The 26,846-nt window shown below is 42.1% G+C and overlaps 1 protein-coding gene across 4 annotated transcripts in view; it reads right to left on the bottom strand.

Moving 5' to 3' along the window:
- The window catches only part of PLEKHB2 (pleckstrin homology domain containing B2), a 194,737-nt gene that overhangs the window by 3,933 nt on the left and 163,958 nt on the right, over positions 1–26,846 (bottom strand). Inside the window, exon 9 of one of the 4 annotated variants that reach the window (XM_087434994.1) lies at positions 9,302–9,357. The exons of the other annotated variants lie outside the window; for them this stretch is intronic. Coding sequence (XP_087291120.1) covers positions 9,302–9,357 — 56 coding nt within the window. The remainder of the gene's footprint in view (positions 1–9,301; positions 9,358–26,846) is intronic. 4 annotated transcript variants of the gene reach the window in all.

Here is a 26,846-nt window from a genome sequence, read left to right as displayed (position 1 = left end):
CCCCTGTGAGCGCCAGCCCGGGTGCATGACACTAATTCTACCCTTTCCTGCCCAGTGGGGAGGCGTACGGAAAGGCATGGGGTTTAATAATAACCTTAAGCCCACTCTATTCGTGAAAAACGAAATGATAAGCAAAAACTGACACTCTGCCATCAGTCACAGCGCTGTGCCATGTCTCCCAGTGACCTGGGGTGTACCAAGGATCATGCCTCGCCATCAGTAACTACTGACATAACAATTATGTGCATCTCTTTTTACATCTGTGCAACCAATGTTTACCGCACGCTACCGTGGCAGGTGCTGCACTGGTAGTGAGGATATGGGGGTGGCACAGACAGGGTCCCTGCAGCTGCAGAGCTGCTCTCGCTGTGCCCCAGTGGCCAGCGGCCAGCCAGCGTCAAATGCCAGCAGATGAGCCATGACAAGTCTTCAGAGGAGAGGGGAGGACGCTGCAGGGGGAGCATGGGCAGGCCCTCACTCCACGGAGTCTGAACTCAGCTCCACTCAGTCCTGCTCCCTGAGGCCGGGCCTACAGAGCCCCTCTGCCCAGCCTCATCTCCCCGACTCCTGCCATGCCGGCTACTGGCGGTTTCCCAGCCTTGCCTTCACCTGAGCTGGCCATCTGCCTGCACCCTCTCCTTCCTCCCACGCTCCGCTGGGTCTGGCAGCCTTCAGTTTTCAATTAGTTGTGACCTCTTCCAGGCAGCCCTCCTTGTGTTCCCACCTCCCCGTGCTTCCATCTATGCCAGCAAGTTAAAAACTACATGGAAATGTCCTCATCTGTCCCCTCTGTGCACTGAGCTCCCTGTGTCCCCAGTGCTAAGCACAGGATCTGGCACAGCATAGGTAGGAAATCATTTTTGAATGACATAAGGAGTGGAGGGGCCCTATCTCTCTGGCTCTTCCCTAACTGAGTTGGAGCATAAGGACGTGTGGCTTGCTCATCTCCCAGGGTGTTGGGAGGCCCAGCTGGCAGGATCCATGTGAAGGCACTGAGGAAGCCAACAGCTTTCAGTGCTGTCAGAGGTCCCATTACGCAGCCCTGGCCAGGAGAGGCCATAAGCCTAAAACCTGAGCTCAGATCCTTCCCAGACTGCCCAGGAGGCTGACAGAGCAGCCAGAATCCGAGCTCACTCCCTCTGAGCACCACCAAGCCTGTGCCAAGGAAGATGGCTGCACCCAGGAGCTCACTGCACACCTGTCAGGCTCAGGGGACACAGGTAAGGGGCCAGCCCAAGGGAGCAAGTGAAGGACACACCACAGTATCTCGTAGCCGCTCTCTGGTCCTTCCAGGATCACTACCAGACAACACATATTGGGCTGCAAGGTGTTTAATGACTCTTTGAGCAGTCTCTATTTTCTTCCTCTCTGGTGTTTCCCCATGTGGTTCAGAATGCAGGTAGTGGAGTCTCATATGCAGAGAGTAGGATGGTTATTCTATGTGTCAACTTGGCTGGGCCAAACATTATACTGGATGTTTCTCTGAGGGTGTTTTTGGATGAAATTATCATTTAAATCAGTGGGCTTTGAGTAAAGCAGATTGCCCTCCATAACGGGGTGGGCCTCATCCAATCTTTTGAAGGCCTGAATAGAACAAAAGACTGACTTCCCCAAGCAAGAGGGAATTCTGCAGCAGGAGGTCTTCAGACTTCAACTGCAACATCAGCTCTCCTGGGTCTCTAGCTTGCTGGCCCATTCTGCAGATTTTAGACTTGCCAGCCTCCATACTTGCATAAGCCAATTCCTTAAAATAAATTTCTTGCTATATACATATACACAGCCATTGGTTCTGTTTCTCTGGAGAATCCTGAACAATGCAGAGACCTATTTGGTAGGATCTCAGAGCAAGAAGCAGCCTCTCTGGACCTGAATTGGCTCACCTATTACATGGGGGTAAGAATCCCATGGCCTCATAGGGGTTTTCTGAAAATTAAATGAGATAGCAGGTGTAAAGCAACATGGCTCAAAGGAGCATGCAGTAAATGTTAGGGATTGGGGGAGAAGGCAGAGAGAAGTGTGAGAATGGGGAGAGGGGAGTAGAGGTGGGAGACAAGAGGAGGAGATGAGGAGCCCTCACAGACTTGGGAAATAACATGGAGGGAAGGCCCCCTGCCTTCTCCTTGCAGTGGCTGCTTTCCACTCCCTCACTGGACAGTCACTCCCTCCCCAAAAAGAACAAAGTGCCTGGTTTTCCCCTTGGGTGGGCGAGGGGAAATGCCTTTTACTGTTGGAGGCTGCTGAGTCCCTAACAGCAAATGGAAGACCCAGGACAGGCCCCAATTAGTATCGTAATACTTGCTGTTTCACATCCCCAAGGGGGTGATAATGGGCACCCCACTGGATCCCTAGGGCACCTCTGGAGGGCACTGGGTTCAATGTGAAGTGAAGTTCCTAGACAACAAGGAGTGGTGAGAGGAGAGCGGGAGGCCAGAGCTGAGGCATCACGCAGCAGTCTGAAAGTTTGAGGCCACCTGTCAACATGGCCTTGTGAGCAAAGGCATCTCAAACACCCGTATCAGCCTCCCGCTCTGTGCCTTTGCTGTTTTATAATCCTACATTTTTAATTAACTTATTAGCATGGTCACTTTCCACGTCATTAAATATTCCCAAAAAACTTGATTGTAATGGTTGCATAATTAATCATCACTTAAATGTAGCATAATTAATATAACCATTTCTCTATTGTTGGACTGTTTCATCATCTCCAATTTTTTACCATTATAGATAATGCTGCAATGGAAATCAACATACATAAATCTTTGATTGCATCTTTGATTATTTCTTTAGGATAGAGACTGAACCTAGGATTTTTTTTTTTTTTTTTTGAGGAGGATTAGCCCTGAGCTAACATCCGATGCCAATCCTCCTCTTTTTTGCTGAGGAAGACTGGCCCTGGACTAACATCCGTGCCCATCTTCCTCTACTTTATATGGGACACCACCACAGGATGGCTCAACAAGCGGCGCATTGGTGCACGCGCCGGATCCAAACCTGCGAACACCGGGCCGCCGCAGCGGAGCACATGCACTTAACTGCTGGGCAACCAGGCGGCCCCTGAACCTAGAATTTTTTAGTCCAAGAATATAAACATGTTAAGTTTTCAATGCATAATGCCAAATGGCTTAAAAGAGAAGGTCGTTATCAATTTACATCATGGTTGTGCTTGAGAGTATTCTCTGTACCATATCGTTATATTTTCTATGGGCAAAGACATGAAATTCTCCCAGCATCTTCCTGTCACTATTGAAGCGGAGCCCCTCCCGGGAGCTGCGAGGCTGTGTTCCCTTTTGTGGTGTGTCTGTTGTGTTGGCTCCATCTGCACATCCCGCTGCTCCTTGACCAATATGGGCTTCTCACATGTTAAAAAGTACTATTTTCTTGTGCCCTCCAAGGGCACCACAAATACTTATTTTCAGTGTTCACTTGCTTTTAAGTTTCATTTATGGTTTTTTTGAAGCCTAAAATTTTCTTTTAATTTCTACATACTTAAATCTTACCATATTTTTATGCCTTTGGTGCTGTGCTAGAAAAACTTACCCTGCCACAGATTATGTAAAATATCGCCTACCTAATCTCTTGATATGTTTGTGTTTTCATTTTTACACATAAATCTCAATTCCATCTAGAATTAATTTCAGTATATGACATGCTGTGTGGCTTCATCTTTATTTATTCCAATGGTGCAAATTTTCCCATTACTACCATTTATGGGGCAGTCCATACCCTATCCATCGGTTTGAAATGACAACTTCAGCATAAATTAAGTATATGTGTGTCTATGTAACAAATTTACAGGTTTATATATATGAAGCACACACACATTTCTGAACTTTCTATCCATCATAGTGGTTTCTCTGTCTTTTCTGTTGCAGTAACACGATTTTATTGATTGTAGCTTTATAATGCATTTCAGTATCTGAGAAGATAAATCTCCCTCACAAAATATTTCCTCAACATTGTCTTGATTATTTTCATTTGTCAGTTTCTCCAGATGAATGCATCTTTTCAAATTAAAAAAATCCCAATAATATTTTGTTTGAAATTGTGTTAAATTTATGTATTAAATTCTGTTATCTTTACGATATCCATTCTGCCCAGTAGAAATATTACTAGTGAGGAACATCAAGTTATGCAAATCATTTTTATGTCCCTTGATCAAGTTTGCAGTTTTCTTCAACTAGTTTTCTCTAACTTGTTTAAGCTACTCTTTGGGGGATTTTCCGTTACTCTCAGCCAAACTTAATCCTATCTAATAAAAACATTTTATTGAAGGTAGTTATTATTTCTAAGTTATTCTATTGTTTCTCTTGGGCTCCCTCAGTAGACAATCATGTTACCTGCAAATCATTAAAGCAGCTCACAGAGCCACGTCTGTGCTCTGGCTGATGGACATTCCCTTCAGGATCCATCAGATTGATGACTGATGTTAGTGATTGTTCCCATGGGACTTGAAGATCCAATACGGAGAAGGCAGACCAGGCCCTTCTAGTGGCTCCTTTTAAGACAGAAGTCAGCCCCCCAATATGCTGACTGACTATTTTCCTGTCTATATCTCATACTAGATTATGACTATTTTGAGAACAAAAACCATGTCCTACACCCCTGACTCACATTAGGCACTCAATGAATATTTGATGAAGGCAGGAAGTGAGGAGGGAAAGGAGAAGCAGAGGGAAGGGGACAGGAGATTTCTGCACAGAATTCCCTAGCTTCACTTGTAAAAATCGTAAAAATTCAATTTGCCATAGGGGTGCTATTCACTTAATAAAATAGATGTTTTCCTGACATAAACTTGCTTATAAATGGATTTTTTTTAATCAATGCCTAATTTTAGTGTCCTCAAAGACCCTTTCTTTTAAAGAATTCCCTTGGGCACACTGTGTCCAAAACAGGTCAAGGGCGCATTCTGGATCTACACAGGGAGCTCTGCCCAGAGTGCCAAGTCAGGAGAGGACGACAGGGACACAGGAGGCGATGGTCAGAGCCACGGAGCAGCGTCTCTGCTCGTACCCTGCAGTCCTTGACTTGACTTGTTGGTGGACAGGCTCCGGACTGCCGCTTGGGAGACCCCAACTCTGGTCCCTGAGATACTATATGTAAAAGACCCAGGATAGGGCCTTGCATCTAAACAGTACCTCTGTCTCAGAGGTGGTATTGTGAGCTGTTGTTCAACAAGCTTTAGTTGAACACTGGCAATCAGTCTGCAATCCGTTGATGTTATTTCAAGTAGTTCTTTGGACTATTTCAAAATATCGCTGTATGAGAAGGAAATGCCCTCCACACAGCGTGAATCATGCAGTCTGTCTGTCTACCACATGTGGACGAATGGCTGGCTGCTTTATGACTGCCCCAGTTGCTTAGGACCTCTCCACCAGGGAGCAGGCCTCATGGAACTGGGCTGGCTGAGCTCACTGCCACTGTGTCCCTGGTCCTGGTGGTAATCCCAAGTCTTTCTTTTAATGCTTCGTTAACAATTGCGCTAGTTTTTAAAGCTTAGAGTTAAAAGGATTCAGCTTACAAAGATGATTACATTTGAAAATGTATTATATTTTAATCACGTAAACTTGAATTCCTTCATATAACAAGTTTCTGCTTTACCTGTCACAAGAGCGACAGAGAGTTGTATGTTACAGCCCATCTTCTTGACCCACCTGTGGGCTCTGACTGCCCATGCCCAGCCCCAGTTGTGGGCAGGCCCAAGCCCCATCATTCAGCGACTGTGTGCCAAGTCCCTGGTCTGAGTCAAGAGCTCTGCTGTGCACTGAAGATGGAAAAGTGTGTCCAGATGGGACCTGCTGCAGAGGGCTTTTCCTCTTCTAGGGGTGAACACGCAAGTGATGTGAGTGGTCACAGGCTAGGTGGGTACCGGATGGGAAACAGAAACAGGGGCTCAGCTCAGGGGGTGGTCAGGAGGCCCCCCGGGATGATGCCTGAAAAACAAAAAGAGAGCCCCAACAAACAGCCAAGAGAGGAGTGCTCCAAGGAAGTAAATGGTGACCGCAAAGGTCCTGGGGAGGGCATGGGACAGGTGGAGGTGTGGCAGAAGGGGCACTGCAGAGCAGATGGGCGTTGGGTCCTGCATGGGCAGAGTTAGAACTGTTACAAAGGTAGTGGTGTCTTTGCACATTTTTAAGCCGGGACGTTGCACAATCATTTATTTCAGAGTTGACTTAGGCAGCTGTGTGGAGGTGGATGGAAGAGAGAGAGAGCACTGAGAGTCTACTGCCTCCAAATGGTGAGAAATGGCGATGCTCTCAAACCACGAGGTAGAAAGAACAAGGTTTTCCACTTCCATCAACGAAGCAGATGAAATCGACCTTCCTCCCACCACAGACAAAAAGAAGTACTGGGTGATACATAATAAAACATTTTAAAGCAATGTTGAATTTAAGTAAAAAAGTAAGAGAAATCCCCAGAAACAAAAAACAGTCCCTGAGGGGCCAGCCCGGTGGCGCAAGCAGTTAAGTGCACGTGCTCCGCTGTGGCGGCCTGGGGTTCGCCGGTTCGGATCCCGGGTGCACACTGACACACTGCTTGGCAGGCCATGCTGTGGCAGCGTCCCATATAAAGTGGAGGAAGATGGGCACGGATGTTAGCCCAGGGCCAGTCTTCCTCAGTAAAAAAAAAAGAGGAGGATTGGCAGATGTTAGCACAGGGCTGATCTCCTCACAAAAAAAAAAAAAAAGAACAGTACCTGAAAATTAAATTGACAAGTAGGGAAGCCGACTCTAGGCTGCCAGGGACAGCTGCGGCAGGGGGTGGCCATCTTGGTAGCCCAGAAGATTGGGTTTTAACCATCATGAGGAAACCAGAGGCAAAGCTTTGGGCCTCTGGTAGATGAGGAGCTGGGACTGAGAACCTCTGTGTGAAGTTGGGTTAGGACTCCCAAGGGGCTATTGCCTCAGGGAAAAAAAAAAAAAACTTGAAAAATGTATCTGCAAGCATAAAAAGACAACAAGAAATGTTGTTACCTTGGCCTAAACACTCCCCTGAGAATTTCTAACCATGCCCCTGCCTTTATGCATGTTTGAGGTTCAAATTTACACTATCTATGCAGTCTAAGGACCTCTAAGTCAGGAAATAAGCTTAAAAGTGGTCCCCAGCAGATTATATCCCTGGAAACCACCACAGCAACAAAGGAAAATTCTCTCTGGAAGAACACAACATCAACCTGGGCTTCCCAGAGTCTCTGTGGTAGGCAGAACTCTGAGATTCCCCCAGATTTCCATCCGTCGTGTGCACACACACCTTCTCCAGCTATTCAATCATACAGGAATCTCTGTGCTGCTGTGAAGAGAAGCTGCAGCTGTAACCACGGCCCCTACTCAGCTGACTTTAAGAAAGGGAGATTTTCTGGGGTGGACCCTTAATCAGGTGAGCCCTTATTAAGGGATGGGGCTCTTCCTGGCAAAAGGGATTCAAAGACAAGGAGATTTAATGCACAAGAAATTCTGCATTGCTGGTTTTGAAGAAGGGGCCATGTGGCAAGGAGTGTGGGCAGCCACTAAACGCTGAGAGTGACCACCAGCTGACAGGCAGCAAAGAAACAGGGACCCAGCCCTACAATCACAAAGAAGAGGTTCTGCCAAGAAGCTGACTGAGCTCGGAAGCATCTTCTTCCCCAGAGCCTGCAGATGAAAACTCAGCCCAGCTAACACCTTGATTTCAGCCCAGTGAGGCTCGGATCAGAAAGTCCAGTCACGCCATGCCAGACTTCCAACCTACAGAGCTATGCACTAAATAATATATGCAACTATATAGTAATAATAACTGGGTATTTTTTGAGCCTCTAAGTTAGCAGTTTGTTATGCATCAACAGAGAACTAATACAGACGTTGTTATGTGGAGTCCGGGTGCTGCTGTAACAAACACCTAACAGTGTAGAGTGGCTTTAGAACTGAAGAGCAGGCAGAGAGTGGAAGAATTTTGTGAAGCATGACAGAAAAGGCCTAAATTGCAGTGAACAGACTGTTGGTAGAAATCTGTACCTGGAGGATGCCACAGATGAGGGCTCAGAAGGAAGTGAGGAACATGTCATCAGAAACCAAAAGATGGGAGATCCGTATTAGTTATTGGCAGAAACTTGGCAGAATTGTGTCCTGCAGTTAGGTGGAAAGCAAAACTCATATGCAATAAACCCAGTTATGAGTGCAAAGTTATTATTATTGTATAGATACATATATTATTTAATATTGTTAAGACGTCAATTCCCCCAAAACTGTTCTATAGATTCAACACACTCCCAATCAAAATCTCAGCAGGCTTCTTTGCAGAAACTGACAAAGTGCTTCTAAAATCTATATAGAATCCACAGGACCTAGAATAGGAAACAATCTTGGAAAATAAAAACAAAGTTGGAGAACTAAGACTACCTAATTTTAAGATTATAAAGCTACAATAATCAAGATAGTATTGTATTGGGATAAAATAGTCCAATAGATAAATGGAACAAAATAGAAAGTCCAGAAATAGATGGACATATATATGAACAACTGATTTTTGACAGAGGTGAAAAGGTAATTTAGTGGAGAAAGAACAGTCTCCACAAAAATGGTACTGAAAACTTTTGGATATCCAGATGCAAAAACAATAAACTTCAATTCATACCTCTCACCATATACAAAAAAGTTAACTCAAAATGGATCCTATATCTAAATGCAAAACTATAAAATTTCTAGAAGAAAATCTTTGTGAGCTTGAGTAAGACCAAGGGTCGGCAAACCATTGCCTGTAAGCAAAATCCAGCCCGCAGCCACAGTAAAATGAGAGTGAATTTTACATTTTTAAAGCGTTGTGTAAAAAAAAATGTCCAATAAAATAAATAAAATAAGAATATGTGGAGACTATACGTGGCCTGCAAAGCCTATCTGGCCCTTTCCAGAAAACATTTGCCAACCTCTGGGTGAGACGATATTTCTTAGATATCAAACCAAAGGGATTTGTCCATAAAATAAAAAGTTGATAATTTGGACTTTATCAAAATTAAGAAATTCTGCTCTTTGAAAGACAGAATTAAGTGAATGCAAACACAAACCACGAACTGGAAGACAATATTTACAAATCACATATCTGATAAAAGATTTGTGTCTAGAACTCTCAGAACTCAATAATAAGAAAATACACAATCCATTTTTTTTAATTAGCAAAATACTAGTCAAATGAATTAACATTTACTGTGCTTTAAAAAAAAAACCTTTCGACAGCTAGGAATAGAAGGGAACTTCCCTAACCTGCCAAAGAACATTCACGCACATGCTAAAGTGAGCGTCACACACAACGAGAGCCACAGAGCTCCCCTCACCTGGAATCAGGGACAGAGCACACGTCCTCCGCTAGCCACGGCATTCCAGTGACGTCCTAACAAACGGACAGGGTAAGAGAGATAAATCAGATGGATACAAGCTATGAAAAAAAAGTTATAACTGTCCTTGTATGAAAATAATATTATTGTTTGTATGAAGAATCAACAATTAGAATTAATAAGAAAATTTAGCAAGATTTCTGAGTCTACAAAAATGAGTAGCATTCCTATACACCAGCAATAAACAATTAGAAAATGTAATATAAAAACAAAAAGATCCTATGTACAAAAAATAAAAATAAAATAAGGACTCTACAAATAAATCTAACAAAGTATAAGCTCCTAATGGAGAAAATTATAAACTCTATTTGAAGAATATTAGAAGAACTGAGAAAATGGAGATATATACCAGCTTCATGAATGGAAGCCTCAATATTGTAAAGATGTCTATTATGCTCCAAAATTCACTGCAATTACAGTCAAAATTCTAATATGGTAATCCTAAAATTCATATGGAAGAATAAAGTGCCAAAAATAGCCAAAATTTTCCAAAATAAAAACCAAAGTTGGGGAAAAACCCGTCTAGATAGCATGACGTTATAAAACTACAGTAATTAAGATAATATTTATTGGTCATCAGATAAGCAAACAGAAATAAAGGTGGAGGGACAGATTAGAGAGCCCAGAAACATCTACTGAAATTTGATAAATGACAGGGAAAACATTTCACGTAAATGAAGGAGAACGATATTTTCAATAAATGATGCTATGGTGATTGTTTAACTCTATGGCCAAAAAATAAAAGAATCTGCATTATTTGCACCCAACAACAAATTAAATGTGAAGTAAATGTGAGTGGCAAACCCCTAAAGTTTTATTTAAAAATACACAGAATACCTTTACAACCTTAGAGTAAGTAATTATATCTAAAACAAGGCCTAAAATATATACAATTTAAAGAAGATTGTGCAGTCTGACCATCTTAACATTAAAGTATCTGCACAGGATAAAAGCCCATAAACAGCATGATAACACCAGCCACAGAGAGAGCTGCATACAGACAGAAGGCTCATCTCCACAACATGAGAAGAAGCTCTCCAAATCAATAAGAAAAAGACAAACCTCAATGAAAATGGATAAAGGGTATGAATAGGCATACCCAGAAGATAAAATCCAAATGGCCAATAAATATTTTAAAAGATGCTCAGCCTCACAAACTATCAGAAATGCAAATTAAAACAACCTATAATATTTGAAAATATTTTTTATTAATAAAGTGTGCTATTTGGATGGAATATTTGACTATGGAAAAAGATATTCTGTATATTGTATATTTTTGCAGCTTATATGTGTGTATGTGTCTGTATGTTTCTATTTGTTCTATGAAAAATGTTATTGAGATATGACATATCCAACAGCATGCACAAATCATAAGTGTACAATTCGATGACGTTGCACAAAGTGAAAACATTTATGAAGCTACTACCCAGACAAAACAATTACCATCACCCCAGAAATCCTCTTGCGCTCTCTTCTAGTCACGACCCCCAAGGGCAACAGCTACCACAGACTTGCTTTTCTGCTCTTAATTCTACACAAATGGGATCGTATATTATGTAGTCTTTTGTGCCTGCTTCTTTTATTCAACAATGTTTTATGAGATTCATGTTGCACTAATCATGCACCTGAGATTCATTCTCATTTCTGAATTGCATTTCATCATATAAATAAACTACAATTTATTTATCCATTCCACTATTGATGGATATGGGTTGTGTTCAATTTTTTGCTAATGCAAATAGAGCCTCTGTGAACTCTGAAATGTTCTATGAACGTTTTTTGAAGCACATTGTCATGAAATTCTGTTGAGTAGATTACCTAAATATTTGTATTTTCAGATTTAGAAAATACAGCCAAACTGTTTTCTGAAGAGATTACACCGCTTACACCTCCACCAGCCATGTGTACACGTCTCAGTTGCTCCACAACTTCACCAGCATTTTAGCTTTTTGAAGGTTGTGTAGTGGCATCTTGCTGTAGTTTAATTTGAATGTCTAGATAACTTACAAGGTTGAATATCTTTTCAAATATTTATTGGCCACTTAGATGTTCTCTTTTGTGAAGTATATAGTCAAGATTTGACTTTTGGGTCTTTTTTTCCCATTTTTTTATTGGGCTATGTGTCATTTCTTGTTGATATGCAGTTCTTTATACAATTTGGATCCTAGTTCTTTGTTACACTGTGTCTACTAAAAATATATTCCCCGACTTTAGGGGCTGACTTTTCCATCTCTTAAAGATATCTTTTGATTTCTTTATTTAAAAGGCCTTAATTTTAATGTAGTCCATTTGATCAATCTTCTCCTTTTATAACTATCATCTTTGTGTCTTGTTTTTAAAAAATCTCTCTTTACTCCAATTCATGAAGACAATTCTGCTGCTTTTCCTCTACAAATTTTACTTAGAGCTGTGATCCTACTGAGAGTTATTTAAACCTGCAAGCTATCTGAAATTTAGATTTTTTTATACTTGTGGGTTTATTTTTGTGTATGGTCAAGATGAGTTAACCATGTGGATACTCAGCACTATTTAATGAAAGAACCATCGTTTTCCCACTGAAATGCAGTGTCATTTGTAGATAAATCAAGTGACTGTTACATATGGGTCTGTTTCTGGGTTTTAATTGGTTTCCGTGTCTATTCTTGAGTGCTACCACACTATTCTTTTCCACTTTATTGAGATATAATTGACAGGTAACATTGTGCAAGTTTATGGGGTACAAAATCATGATTTGATACACATATACATTGAGAAATGATTACAACAATAGGGTTAGTTAACACCTACATCACCTCACATAATTACCATTTGTGTGTGTGTGTGGTGAGAACATTTAAGATCTACTCTCTTAGCAATTTTCAAATATATAATTCAGTACCGTTAACTGTAGTCACCATGCAGTTGTAGACAGCGATAACAAAATGGAGTAACATAAGTCAAGGCTTCTAAAATGGAGCTGGGAGGCCACTGAGGAAGTGGGGTTTATGCATGCACACCACGTCTCTACCCCGATGGAATGTAATTTTTGAACTGTGTGTCACTGTTGTCATATGACAAGAAATATGCTTACTCCCGTAGGGAACTTTCTGCCTTAGAGATGGCCTTAGCAACCAATCACATAGAGCCAAGAAGTAACAGCTGTTGCCAGTACCAATCACAACTCTTACAAAACAACCTGTGTGATTTATCTCCTTTTGCCTTTATAAACCCTTGCCTCCTCTGTCTTCCTTGGAGCACATTTTGGGTTTTTCCCTGACTCTGCGTCTCCCAAATTGCAATTCTAATTGCCCAAATAAATATCTATCATTTGAATTGTAGTGAATTTTTCCTTAGTTGACACAGCACTTGTTCATCTTGTAACTGGAAGTTTGTACCCTTTGAACAACATCTCTCCATTTCCCCCACCCTGCCCCCAGCCCCTGGCAACCACTTCTCTACTCTCTGTTTCTATGAGTTCAGCTTTTTTAGATTCCACATAAATGAGAACATACAGTATTTGTCTTTCTCTGTCTGACTTATTTCACTTAGCATAATGCTCTCAAGGTCCATCCATGTTGTGACAAATGGCAGAATTTCCTTCTTTCTCATGGATAAATAATACTCCATTGTGTATATATACCACATATTCTTTGTTCATTCACCCATAAACAGACACTTAGGTTGTATCCTTATCTTGACTACTGTGAATAGTGTTGCAATGAATGGGAGTAGCAGATATGTCTTCAAGATCCTGATTGCATTTCCTTTGGATATATGCCCAGAAATGGGATTGCTGGATCAAATGGGATTCCTAGATCACATTTTTAATTTTTTGAAGAACTTTCATACTGTTTTCCATAGTGGCTGTAGCAATTTACATTTCCACCAACAGTATACAAGGGTTCCCTTTTATCCACAACTTCAGCAACACTTATCTCTTCTCTTTTTGATAATGGTCATTCTAACAGGTATGAGGTGAGATATCTCATTGTGGTTTTGATTTGCATTTCCCTGATAATTAATGATGTTGAGCATCTTTTCGTGTATCTGTTAGCCATTGTACATCTTCTTTGGAAAAATGTCTATTCACGTGCTTTGCCCAGTTTTTAATGGGGTTGTGGTTTTTTTACTATTGAGTTGTGTGAGTTATTTATATATTTTGGATATTAACCTCTTATCAGATAGATGGTTTGCAAATATTTTCTCCCATTCCATAAGTTGCCTTTTCATTTTGTTGATGTTTTCTTTTGCTGTGCAGAAACTTTTTAGTTTGATGTAGTCCCACTTGCTGATTTTTGCTTTTGTTGCTTATGCTTTTGGTGTCATAACGAAAAAATCATTGCCAAGACCAATATCAAGTTGCTTTTTCTCTATGCTTTCCTCTAGGAGTTTTATAGTTTCAGATCTTATGTTTAAATCTTTAATCCCTTTCAAGTTAACTGTTGTGAGTGGTGTACAATAGGATTCCAATTTCATTCTTTTGTATATGATTATCCAATTTTCCCAACACCATTTATTAAAAAGACTATCTTTTCCCCATTGACTATTCTTGGCTGTCTTGTCAAATATTAGTTGACCATATATGCATGGGTTTATTTCTAGGCTCTCATTCTGTTGCATTGGTCTATGTGTTTATTTTTATGCCAGTATCATACTGTTTTGATCTAGTCATCTAAAGACAGAGACAATTTTGCTTCTTCCTTTCCAACTTGGATGCTTTTCATTTCTTTTGGTTTTTGTTTGTTTGGTTTGGTTTTTTGCCTGACTGGTCTGGCTAGGACTTCCTGTGTTGAATAGGAGTGGTGAGAGTGAGCACACTTGTCTTGCTCCTGATATCACAGGGAAAGCTTTCAACCTTTCACCGCTAAGTCCCATAGGCTTTCTTCACTTTTTTTAATTCTTTTTTCTTTTTGCTTCTCTGGATAATTTCAAAGTATGATTTATATCTCTGTCAAACTTCTCATTTTGTTCATGTATTATTTTCCTTATTTCATTGAATTGTCTTTCTGTGTTTTCTTGTAGTGGACTGAGCTTCCTTTAAAACAGCTATTTTGAATTCTTTATTGGTATATCACAGATAGCCATATTTTTGGGGTTGGTTACTGAAAAATTATTGTGTTCCTTTGGTGGTGTCATATTTCCTTGATTTTTCATGTTCCTTGAAGTCTTGCATTGCTGTCTTTGCATTTGAAAAAGAGTCACCTCCTCCAGTCTTGAATGACTGGCTTCAGGAGAGAAATACCTTCTGTCAGCCCTGCTAGGGTCTGAGGCTTTCTCAGACCTTTTCCATGGGTACACCTGCTCTGTACTTCTTGCTCCCTCTTGTGGCAGAATTCTTAAGTTTGTATGCCTTCTCTCACAGCAGACCAGGTGTTTTGCTTTCCCTAGGGCTGTGCTGAATGCTCTAGTTCATGGTTTCTCCCAGGCCCACAGATTTGAGCTGATTTTCTGTGCTTTCTCACTAGCCATCTGCAAAGGTCCATTCCTGCACTGTTGGGAGCACACACAGGAGCTGGACACAGGTGGGGAGGGGTGTATGGATGAGGTGTGCAGAGAACAGGGGTACCAGTGGGACAGCTGGGAGGATCTGTAAGCAAGGCATCCCCAGCAGCTCATAGGTGGGCCTCCTGAAGGAGTTCATGACATGATTAGTAGCATCGTGTCCCTCTGATACATTCTATACTGAGCGCTGGCTGCTGTTCTCCTGCTCACTGGGCCCTCATCATGCAGTTCATGACTCAGTCCTCTGAATGGCTTGAGGGAGAAATGGGCCTCCTTGGCAGCGTCCCACACAGCAGGGGAAGCCACTCACTCACTCACTCACTCACTCACTCACTCACATGCTCTCACCTTCCCCTGGAGGAGAAATCACAGGCCGCAAAGTGTTCTCTTGGCCCTGAGCTGTGGCACCTTGAGGGAGGAGTGGCACAGTGAAGGTCAAATGTCCCTCTCACCCTCTCCAATGCATCATCATTACCCTGGGTAGAACATCCAGAACAACACTGAATAGAAGTGGCGACATCAGGCATTCCTTTCTGGTTCCAATCCCAGGAAGAAAGATTTCAATATTTCACTATTAAGCATGATTTTGCTATAGTTATTTTTTTTAAGTTACTTTTCATCATATTAAGGAACTTCCCATTTATTTCTGGTTTGTTAAGGGCTTTTGATATGATCTCACTTATATGTGGAATCCAAAAAGACTGAACTTATAGAAACAGAGAGCACGTTGATGGCTGTCAGAGGCAGGATGTGGGGTGGGGTAAATGGGTGAAGGAGGTCAAACGGTACAAACTTCCAGTTTAAAAAAAAGAAAGGTTTTTGTCATGAATGAGTATTGAAACTTCATCAAGTGATCTTTCCTCGTCTATTTAGATAATCATATGATTACTCTCCTTTATTCTGATAATATGGTGAATTGCATTAATTTGCTAATGTTACACCAATCTTGCAATGCTTAAATAAACCTAAGTTATGATATATTTTCCTTTTTTGAAAATATTTAGTTTAGGACTTTTTGCAACTATATTTATGAGTAAAATTGGCTCATAATTTTCCTTTCTTTAAATGTCTTTGTCAGATATTGATATGATGTTTATTCTGAGTTCATGATACTAGTTGAGAATATACCAACTTTTTCTATTCTCTGGAAGAGTTTGTGTAATATTTGTCTTATTTCTTCTTAAAATGTTCTGAAGAATGCTTCAGATAAGCTATCTGAACCTGTGTTTTGTTTTGTTTTGTTTTTTTGTGAGGAAGATCAGCCCTGAGCTAACATCCATGCCAATCCTCCTCTTTTTGCTAAGGAAGACTGGCCCTGAGCTAACATCCGTGCCCATCTTCCTCCACTTTACATGGGACGCTGCCACAGCATGGCCTGACAAGTGGTGTGTTGGTGCGCACCCAGGATCCAAACCCAGGCCGCCAGCAGCGGAGCACGAGCACTTAACCACTATACCACGGGGCCGGCCCCAAGAACCTGTGTATTTTTTATGAAAAACATTTTAATTAAAGATTCCATTTTAAGTAAATATAAGAAAATACATAACTTCTATTTTTTCATGGCATTTTTAGTAAGCTATGTTTTTTTCTTCTAGAAATTTATTTCATCTAATTTACCACATTTACCAGCATAAAGTTGTTCATAATACTTCTTATGATCTTTCAATGGCCTCTGTAGTTATGTTCCATTTATCATTCTGGATATTGGTAATTTTCATTCCTGATATTGGCCAAACAAGTCACATGGCCATGCTCAGCTTCAAGGAGGCTGAGAAGTACAACTGTCCCATGTGCCCAGAAGAAGAGAGCCCGGCAGCAGTGAGCATGAGTGGTGTTGAGCACACTCTACTTCCAAGAGTGTGACGGTTGTTAGAAGGGGAAGCCAGGATTCCAACTCCAGAGCCATGCATGCACACAGAGTACTCACGGCCTCCTGGGAGGGTAAGCAGCTTCCCCAGCCGGACTGACCCCTGTCCTTCCATCCTCTCCAAAACAAGCCCCTAGGCTGGTGTGCCAGCAGTCCTGCAGGCTTCGCTCTGGTCCCCGGCAGGAGCAGACTGCGGGACCTACACACACAATGGCTTTTAAAATAGACAGTTCTTAGAATACATCACATCTTTATTTTGTTTCACAAATAACAATTCTCCCTGACAAAGTTTTGCAGTGAGCAAGTCAGTGTTAAACTTATTATAAAAACATTACCCTTGGTAATGATCTGAACTTTTAAAAATCTATTTTCCATTTCTAAAATGAGAGAGCTCATTTTCTCCCCACATATTATTTGTTTCATGGCACAGGTTGGAAATAGTATCAATTTTCTGCCAGCATATTAAAACATGTTTTTATTAACTTGTAATTGCAGTAAGACTTGGAAATCAGAAACAAAATGCTTCTGAAGAATTGAATATATATACTTCTGATTTCTTTAATAAAAATTATAACTGTATAGTTACTGTAGTTTCTTGTGTTAGTCCATCCAGGTACACCTGTGCATGATGGGAATTTTCTCAGCCTCTTCCCAGCACATTAATATAAAGAAGCTCAAGGTCATAGGTAACTCTGAAGACCAAATATTAGCCTTACTGTAGGTACACTAACTTTGAGAAAATTTCATAAATATAGCATATGGCATAGGATGACATTGGTTTATTGAAACATAATCAGAAAATCTCAACCTAGGAAGCACTGCAAAGAAGTGGAAAGTGCCTAGATGTCAGAGTCAGACACACCAGGTCCAAACACCAGCTCCTTTCATGAGTGCTCTAGGAAAACCTCAGTCTCACTGGGCGTTAGTTTCCTTATCTGTATAGACAGGAGACTGAAGCCTAGCTTGCAAAATTGTTATGAGGATCAGCTGTGAAAAATGTAAGGAATTTGCCTAGCAGCACAGTTTCTAGACCACACAACACTCCATAATGGAAGCAGTAATGACTATTGTCATTGTCCTTATATGACCCTCTCCAGGACTAGCCTTAATGTCTTTGAGGAGGCCACAGCCCAAGTAGCTGCTATGAAGAGGGAGATTTAACAGTGTTACCCAGGAATTGTCCACACTCCAACTTTAAGTCTGAGCCCATAGGAAGTAATGCTTATTACTAAATGGATTTCCCAGAGAACAGAGGGTGATGCAGTGCTAGGCATGCCTGAGGGAAGGGGGTATTAACCCGATAGAGTCCTAAATGGCTATTGTTTCTTCAGAGCCTATGAGAGAGAAGCCAGGCATCCTTAGTGAGAGTAAACATCACTTACAGTGAGCTATGGAGAGATGTATGAGCAAAAACTGGAGACTTTTCTGAGAGTATTAATGAGGGCTTGGACAGAGGGTGGGATGTGGTCAGTGAAGAACACCCACAGGGGACCACAGATAAGGCCTGGCCCAGGAGAGGATACTGGCTGACCATGACAGAGCAGGGCTCTCCTCTGCTGAAGAGTTTACCCCAGCCATCTAAAGAGGATGAAGTGAAGGCTCCTCTGGGCTTACTGAACAGGAGGTTCGTTTTTCACTCTGTTGGACTTCTCCGGAAATCCTGCTGGGGTCTTCATACAGCCTCTAGGTGTATGAATCACTCCAGATGTGGATACAGATAAATGTCCAAGCTGGGAAGATGCTGTATGGCTGCTGTGAATGTAGGTGTCAGAGGGAACAGAGGCAGGGGCTTCATCCAGAAAGAGCACAGGTCCCACAGCCAGACATTTGGGTTGGAACCTGGATCTGCTCACCAGCAGCTGGTAGACAGCAGGCAGCATCAATGGATGCTAAATCTGAGGGAAATTTCAATGAGAAGCAGGATATTTACACAGCCTTAAAATGGTCTCTACAGACTACTTATTAGATTATTTACAAGGAAAAAAGTGCTACTAGAGAATGGAGAAATGGGACAACACCTTGACCAGGTTATTAAAATTCATAGCGTCATTGAGGAACAGATGGATTTCATATGTCTGTAGATGTGATGCCTAAGAAGGACATAACATCACTTTTCTAGCATCCTGGCCTAAAATGCATAACCAAAATATAGCCATAGGAAACGTTAGGCAAACCTAAAATAAGGAATGTTGTATTTAAAAAGTCAAGGTTCAAAAACAAAACCAACAGAAGATATATATATAGAGAGAGAGATTTATTATGAGGAATTGGCTCATGTGATTACAGAGACTTAGTCCCACAGTCTGCTATCTGCACGCTGTTCCAGATTAAAGGAAACTGAAAAAACACCACAACTTAATGAAGTAGCTGATCCTAAACTGGATCCTGTATTAGAGCATGGAAAATGCTCTGAAGAACACTATTTGGTCAATTGATAAAATTGGAATATGATTTTGATCAGATTAGATTAGATCAGAAAAAATAGATTAGGAAAAAGGATTCTAATAGATTAGAAAAAAAGTCACATTTAATGAAGTTGATAATAGTATTGAAGGGCATGTGAGAATGTCTTTTCTTAGGAAATACATACCTAAGTATTTAAAAATAACCGAATGGCTTAGAAAATATATATTTTGTATAGAGAAACACAAGGAATACAAATGATAAAGCAAATGGAGAAAAATATTAACAATAGTTGATAAAGAGTATATGGATGTTTTATATTCTATTCTGATTCTTACAACTTTTCTGTAAGTTTGAAAGTATTCCCAAATAAAAAGTTTTTTTAAGTGACTCTGGTGATAATAACGACACTTATGAAAAATATACATGTGAAGAGCTTGCATAAAATGGCTTCATGAAATGTGAGTGAAGATAAAGATGGTGACACAGGTCGTTCTGAATTCAGTCTCCCTCACAAGAAGACCAACTAGCAACTATCCATAGACAAGACACCATTTTGAAATTCCCCGAACCCAAGGGTGAGGCTGTATAACACACATGGACCACAGAGACCAAGAAGGACTGCATTAGAAGGGTAAGGGGAGTGATTTCACTTTGACAACATCACCCCTCCCACACTCAGCACCACACTAAGAGGGCCCCCTTGAGCCTACAGTTTCTCCAGTAAGAAAAGAGAGTGCAGAGTGGACATCCAGCTCCCCCAGCATTGTAGGATGCTTCCTAGGAGGCCCACTCAGGTCTTGTCTCATCAGAATCACTTGGGGAATCTGTGGAGTTTGACTACTGGGGATCAGATAGAGACAGAAAAGCAGGGCAGAGCATACAGCAACCAGCACTCAGATCTTAGTGGACCACATTCCTGCTTGCAATGGCACCTGAGCAAAAATCCCAGCCAGCAGCTCTTCCCATCTGCAGAGCCAAACTGGTGGCCCCATCTGCCAAAGAGCTTGGTTTCAGTTCTGCCTGATTGTCCCCAGCCAAAAGGCCATGCCAGCCATGGAGCCTGTTCTACAGCTCCACCCAGACAGGGAACCAAATTTGCAGCCTCACTCAACTGCTGAACATAGCCTCCAGTCCTGCCAGATCAGGAAACCTGGTGAGAGAACCTGGGTAGCTATGAAGCCCATCCTAGAGCAGGGAGCCAAGCCAGTGGCCCTGTCCAACTGTTTAGTATACCCTCTGGCCCTGCATAACCAAGGAGCCTGAACAGTGACCCTGGGCAGCCTCAGAGCCCAGCTTATGGTACTGCCTTGCAATAGAGCCCAGCCTACAGCCTCACCCAGCAGTGGAACTCAAGCTATGGCCTTGCCCAATTGCTGAACACAGCCTGCAGCTCCACCAAACCAGGAAGCCTGGACAGTGACCTCACATGACCACAGAGCAAAGTATCTAGTCCCACCCAACTATGGGATACAGCTGGAGGCCCTGCCCAACCAGAGAGTCTGGCCAGTGACCTTACCCAAGAGTAGAGCAAAGCCAGAAGCCTATCTAATTGCAAAGCCCAGCCTGCCACCCTGCCCAACTTCAGGGAACAACCTGTGGCCCTGCCTGATCACAGAGCAGTCAGAGGAGCCATTCAACCACGAAGCCCTGCCTGCAGGCCCATGTAAACATGGAGTCCAGCCAGCAGCACCATCTAGCTTGGGAGCATGGTCTAAGGCCCCACCTGACCAGGAGTGGTTGTGGAGCCCAGCACACAGCTCTGCCCAATAATGGGGTCCAATCAGTGGAACCACCCTGCCAGGGAACAGTCTGTGACCTCACCCATCCAGAGGTGATTACAGAGCTGAGCTAGTGGTCCAAACTGACCAGAGAGCACAGCCAGTAGCCCTGCCCAACAACAGAGCCCACCAGCAGCCCTACACAAATGCAGAGACCATTCAGCAGACCTATCCAACTACAGAGCACAGCAAGCAACATCCCTCTAAATTCAGAGCATGGGCACTGGCCTTACCCACTAGAGACCCTGACAGCAAGACCCACCTGCCTGTGGCCAGTACCGGCTGGCCCATCCAGCACCCCAAGCCAAGCTGACTGGTGAAGGCTATGCCTGTTGAAGTGAACCTGTAAAGTCTGGAAGAGGAGACCATTTACTCAAACGTGCACACAACAGTGCAAGGATACAAGGATCATGAAGAATCAGGTAGATGTGACAGCACCATAGGAAACTAGTACAGCTCCAGTAACTGGCCCTAAAGAAGTGGAGGCTCATGGGCTGTTTGACAAAGAAGTCAGAATAATCCTCTTAAAGAGGTCAGTGAACTACAAGAACACAAAGACAGACAACTAAATAAAATTAGGGGGGAAAGCCATGAAAAATGAGAAATTCAATAAAGAAATTAAAAAAAAAAAAACAGAAAATCCTGCAGCTGAAGAATACAATGGCTAAACTGAAGAACTCAATAGAGAGCTTCAACAGCAGACACAATCAAGCAAAATAAAGAATCAGTGAAATAGAAGACAGGTCACTTAAAATTATCCAGTCAGAGGAATAGAGAAAAAAGAATAAAAAAGAGTGAAGAAAGCCTGCAGGACTTATGGGATACCAACAATACACATACTGTGGGAATCCTAAGAAGAAGAGAAAGAGAAAGGACCAGAAAGTATATTTAAGCAATAATGACTGAAAAATTCCCAAATTTGGGGAGAGAAATGGACATCAAGATTCATGAGACCCAAAAGACCCCAAATAGGTTGAACCCAAAAAGGCTACACACAGGTACATTATAATTAAATTATCAAAAGTCAAAACAAAGAGATTTTTGAAAACAGCAAGAGAGAAGCTACTTGTCAATTCAAGAGGATATAACAATCATAAATATTTATGTACCCAACATCAGATCACCTAAATACATAAGAAAATACTAACACAATTTTAAAAAATAAACTGCAATACAATAACAGTTGGGAATTTTAATACTCTGCTCTCAACAATGAATAAATTATCCAGACAGAGAATCAATAAGGAGACAGTGGATTTGAACAACACTATAGACCAAATGGACCTAACAGACACATGCAGAACATTCCATCCAACAGCAGAAGAACACACATTCCTCTCAAGTGCACACGGAACATTTTCTAGGATAGGTCATATGTTAGGCCACAAAACAAGTCTCAACAAATTTGAGAAGATAGAAATCATATCAGGTATCTTTTCCAACCACCATAGTATGAAACTAGACATCAACAAGAGCAAGAAAGAGGAAAAGCTCACAAATAAATGGAAATTAAAAAACACACTCCTGAACAATTGTTAAATGAACTAAACAAGGAGGCCATAGGCTGAGGCGGTTCTAAGCCCTGGCAGCGTACGTTCACAAACCAAAACCTAAGCCTATAATGCCTCAAGGTTAAGAAATCAAAACCTAAGGACAGCAAATCACAAACAGCCAACGAGCCTTCCCCAAATAAGGCAAACGCTTAAGCTATAGCCAATCAAATAATGTCCCTGCAGAGACGTCATCATCATGGCAGTGTGAGAGGATCCCTTTGTCTCTCCCCTTCAATGTACAGTGAGTAAAACATCCATAACCCAACAACGGCTACAGGACACTGTAGATCCACACATTGGTACATAGGAAGGTGGGTGGATTGGAGCACACAGAGGAGGTTAAACGGGAGAACAGCAGAGGCAGAGACCAGGACACTGGATCCCCAGCTGTGGTGGCTGAACCAGCTGCCCTCAGGCCAAAAGAACTTGATGGGGAGAAGTAGAGCTGCACGTATGACTCCAGCCAGCCAGCAACAGCAGCACCTGTGGCCACAAGCTGAGATGGTATCCTCCAACCTGGCTCCCTCTCCCATTCTTCCCCTCCCTCTGCCATGGTGGTGGAGCTTCCGACTCAGATGATCCCAAACACAGCTGAGGCATCAGCCATGCCTGTGCCCCCAGCAGCAAAACCAGTGAGCACAGCAACACCAGCAACAACAAGGCATCAGTAACCCCCAAAGCACAGGTGGCAACAATGAGAGTACCAGCAACACCCCAAATAGAGGCGTTGGAGGGTGAAATGTGCAGATCCTCAAATAAAGCCAGAGGCAGCTCAGGAAAGAGAAACCAAAAACTAGCACAATAGCGCCACCTACTGAAAACAAAAGAAAGGCTTCTAATCTCCAAGCAGTTGAAAATTTGAATCAAAACAAAGTTATACCTAAATAAAAAACCTGTTTGCTACAACAAAGGCACCAGCAGAGGAATAACTCAGCAAGTACCACAAAAAGCCACAGTACCATGGCATTACAAAAAGAAAACAATTCTCCAGAAATCAAACATAAAGTCATGTTTGAAGACTTTACTAAGTCTTCATAAAGGAAGATTGTGATCTAACTGATGAAGAATTCAAAATAGCTGTCATGAAGAAACTCAATGAGCTGCCAGAAGACTCAGAAAGGCAGTTCAATGAGCTCAGGAATAAAATCAAAGAACAGAAGGAATACTTTACCAAAGAGATTGAAACTCTAAAAAAAAAGAACCAAACAGAAATTCTGGAGCTGAAGAACTCAACAAATGAAATGACTGCATTAGAAAGCCTTGGAAATAGGGCAGATCATATGGAAGAGAGAATTAGTGAGCTCAAAGATAGAAGGCAAGGGAAACCAGTGAGCAAAATAAACAAATCAGACTAAATCAAACTAAAAATCTTCCACAGTGCAAAGGAAACCATAGACAAAACAAAAAGACAATCTACCAATTGGGAGAAGATATTTGCAAATCATATATACAATAAAGGGTTAATATCCAAAATATATAAAGAACTCATACAACTCAACAACAAAAAAACACTCAGATTAAAAAAATGTGCAGAGGATCTAAACAGGCACTTTTCCAAAGAAAATATACAGATGGCCAATAGGCACATGAAAAAATGTTCAACATCACTAATCATTAGGGAAATGCAAATCAAAACCACAATGAGACATCACCTCATGCTTGTCAGAATGACTATTGTTAAAAAGACAAGAAATAACAAGTGTGGGAGAGGATGTGGAGAAAAGGGAAACTTCATACACTGCTGATGTGAATGTAAATTGGTACAGCCACTATGGAAAAACATATGGAATAAATTAAAACTAGAACAAAAAATTAAGAATAGAACTACCCATAGGATCCAGCTATTCCACTTGTGGTATTTATCCAAAGAACACAAAAACACTAATTCAAAAAGATATATGCACCCCTATGTTCACTGGAGCATTATTCATAGTAGCCAAGACTTGGAAACAACATAAGTGCCCATCGACAGATGAATGGATATAGAAGATGTGGTATATATACACAATGGAATACAACATGGCCATTAAACAAGATGAAATCTTGCCATTTGCGACAACCTGGATGGATCTTGAGGGTATTATGCTAAGCAAAATAAGTCAGACAAAGACAAATACCATATGATTTCACTCATATGTGGAAGTTAAACAAACAAACACATAGATATAGAGAACAGACTGGTGATTAACAGAGGGGAAGGAGGTGGGGAAAGGGCAAAAGGGGTAAAGGCAGACATCTGTGTGGTGACAGACAGCAACTGGACTTTTGCTGGTGAACATGAGATAGTCTACACAGAAGGTGAAATGTAATGATGTATAACTGAAATTTATATAATGTTATAAACCAATGTTACCTCAATAAAAAATAAAATAAAATTAGAAACGAATTTTTTTAAAAAATGAGCAAAAGAGGAGAGGAAGTCGGCAGTGTAGGCAGACTCTGAACTCACCTCCTCCCGTAGACACAACAGACATACAACTATTCTTGGAACAATTACCCCTGAGAGAGAACTGAAAACTGGATAAGAGGAACCCTTGCAACAAACCACAGTCCTGAATGAGGTAGAAGAGACAGAAATTCCCTTCTGGAGAGGAAAAAAACCCACCTTCACAACCCATAGAGCTTCACAGCCACCTGGGAACAACCCAAAGGTATGCAGCCTTCCCTGGAAGAGTGTGGGACCTAAGCTGTGGAGCGTTGCTGCTATAAGCATTTTTTGACCCAGCACAACCAAGATGAGTGTCATAATATCTGACTTTGCTGGCGACTAACAACAATGGAGAATACCCCTAGAAAAGCTGGGACATAAGGAAATTAAAGCCAGCTCTTAAAGGGCCCACACACAAATTCACCCATTTTGGAAAGCAACCTAAAATGACCAGAAAGAAAGGTGCACAGTCCTTTGGTGAAAAGAGACTCACCTGACAGGCTCTGGGTGCATCTCAGTGAGAGCTGAGACCTCCCCAGGGACTGGGACATTGGTGGCAGCCATTATTGTGACCTAGTACAGGCATGCTGACACAGATGCTGGCAGAGGCCATTGGAGTTCTCTCCCTGGCCTGCTAGCCCGGGGTCTTCCCCATCCACTAGAGCACCGATTTAATCCAGTTCACCCAAGGCAAGCAGCCTGCCCTAGGGACTGGCCCCACCCAACTCAAGCCCTCTGGCAATTTGTGGGCCTGCATAGGCTGGGTGTCTGGATTCTCTGCAGCCTGGCAAGTGGGTCCACCTCTGTGGGCCAGTGCATGCGCAAGGAGTGGGGGGAGCATATGGGGTATTGGTGGAGTGTGTGGGGCCTGTGCTCTGGGGCAACAGGGTCTGCTTCAGGGGGTTGGGGTGCCCGCATGGGGCAGGACTGTCTTGATGGTCTGTGTGGCCCTGAGGGTGATGGGGCTTGCCAGCTGCAGAAGACCTGTGCTTCTCAAACAGCCACAAAGGGGATTGGCCCCACCTTCCAAAGCCTGAAGCAATTGGGTGCTCCCGTGCCTGGGGCTGACCCCACTCAGCTGCAACCCTCAGAGAGCTGACAAGAGCCTTATAGGCTGGAAGCCTATAGCAATTGTAAGCCACTCAGCATAACAACAAGCCACGGCGGGGGCCTACTCACTTAACAGAAAAAATGCAACAGGAATGTGCTATTAGACCAGCAGCCAACTGTGCTGGGGCTCCCACACCCGATAAAGAGACTGAAGAGCCCACAACAACTACATATCGCATTACAACCAGCCAGCCAAGGGGACAGCCTTGCCTCCCTGGGAAACTACAGCAAGAGCAACCCTGCCACAACAGAAGGACACATGTAGCCCACACAGGGGTCACTCCTGGAACATTTGAAACTGGTGACGAGAGGGAAGCACACTGCTGGACCTCATAAGGCAACTCTTACATGAGGTCACCTCTCCCAGATCAGGAGATGTAGCTGACTGACCTAATACACAGACATAAGCACAGAGAAAGAGGCAAAATGAGGAGGCAAAGGAATACATTCCAAGTAAAAGAACAGGACAAAACCCCAGAAAAAGGAAAAAATGAAACAGTAATGAGCAATCTACTCGACAGAGAATTCAGAGTCATGAGGATGTTCACTGATCTTGGGAGAAGAATGGATGAACTCAGTGAAAATGTCAGCAAAGAAATGGAAGATATGAAAAAGAACCAATCAGAAATGAATAATACAATATTGCAAACGAAAAATTGACTAGAGGGACTCAAAAGCAGAGTAGATGATACAGAAGAATGGATCAGCGAGCTGGGCAACAGACTAGAAGAAATTACCCAACCTGAACAGATAAAAGAAAAGAGAATTAAAAAGAGTGAGGACAGTCTAAGGGACCTCTTGGACAACATCAAGTGCACTAACATCCGTGTTATAGGTGTCCCAGAAGGAGAAAAGAGAGACA

Source organism: Ceratotherium simum, chromosome 9, assembly GCF_057802395.1.
Source record: "Ceratotherium simum simum isolate JZ-2026a chromosome 9, ASM5780239v1, whole genome shotgun sequence".
NCBI classification, from domain to species: Eukaryota; Metazoa; Chordata; class Mammalia; order Perissodactyla; family Rhinocerotidae; genus Ceratotherium; species Ceratotherium simum.
This window is presented reverse-complemented; position numbering and strand designations above follow the sequence as displayed.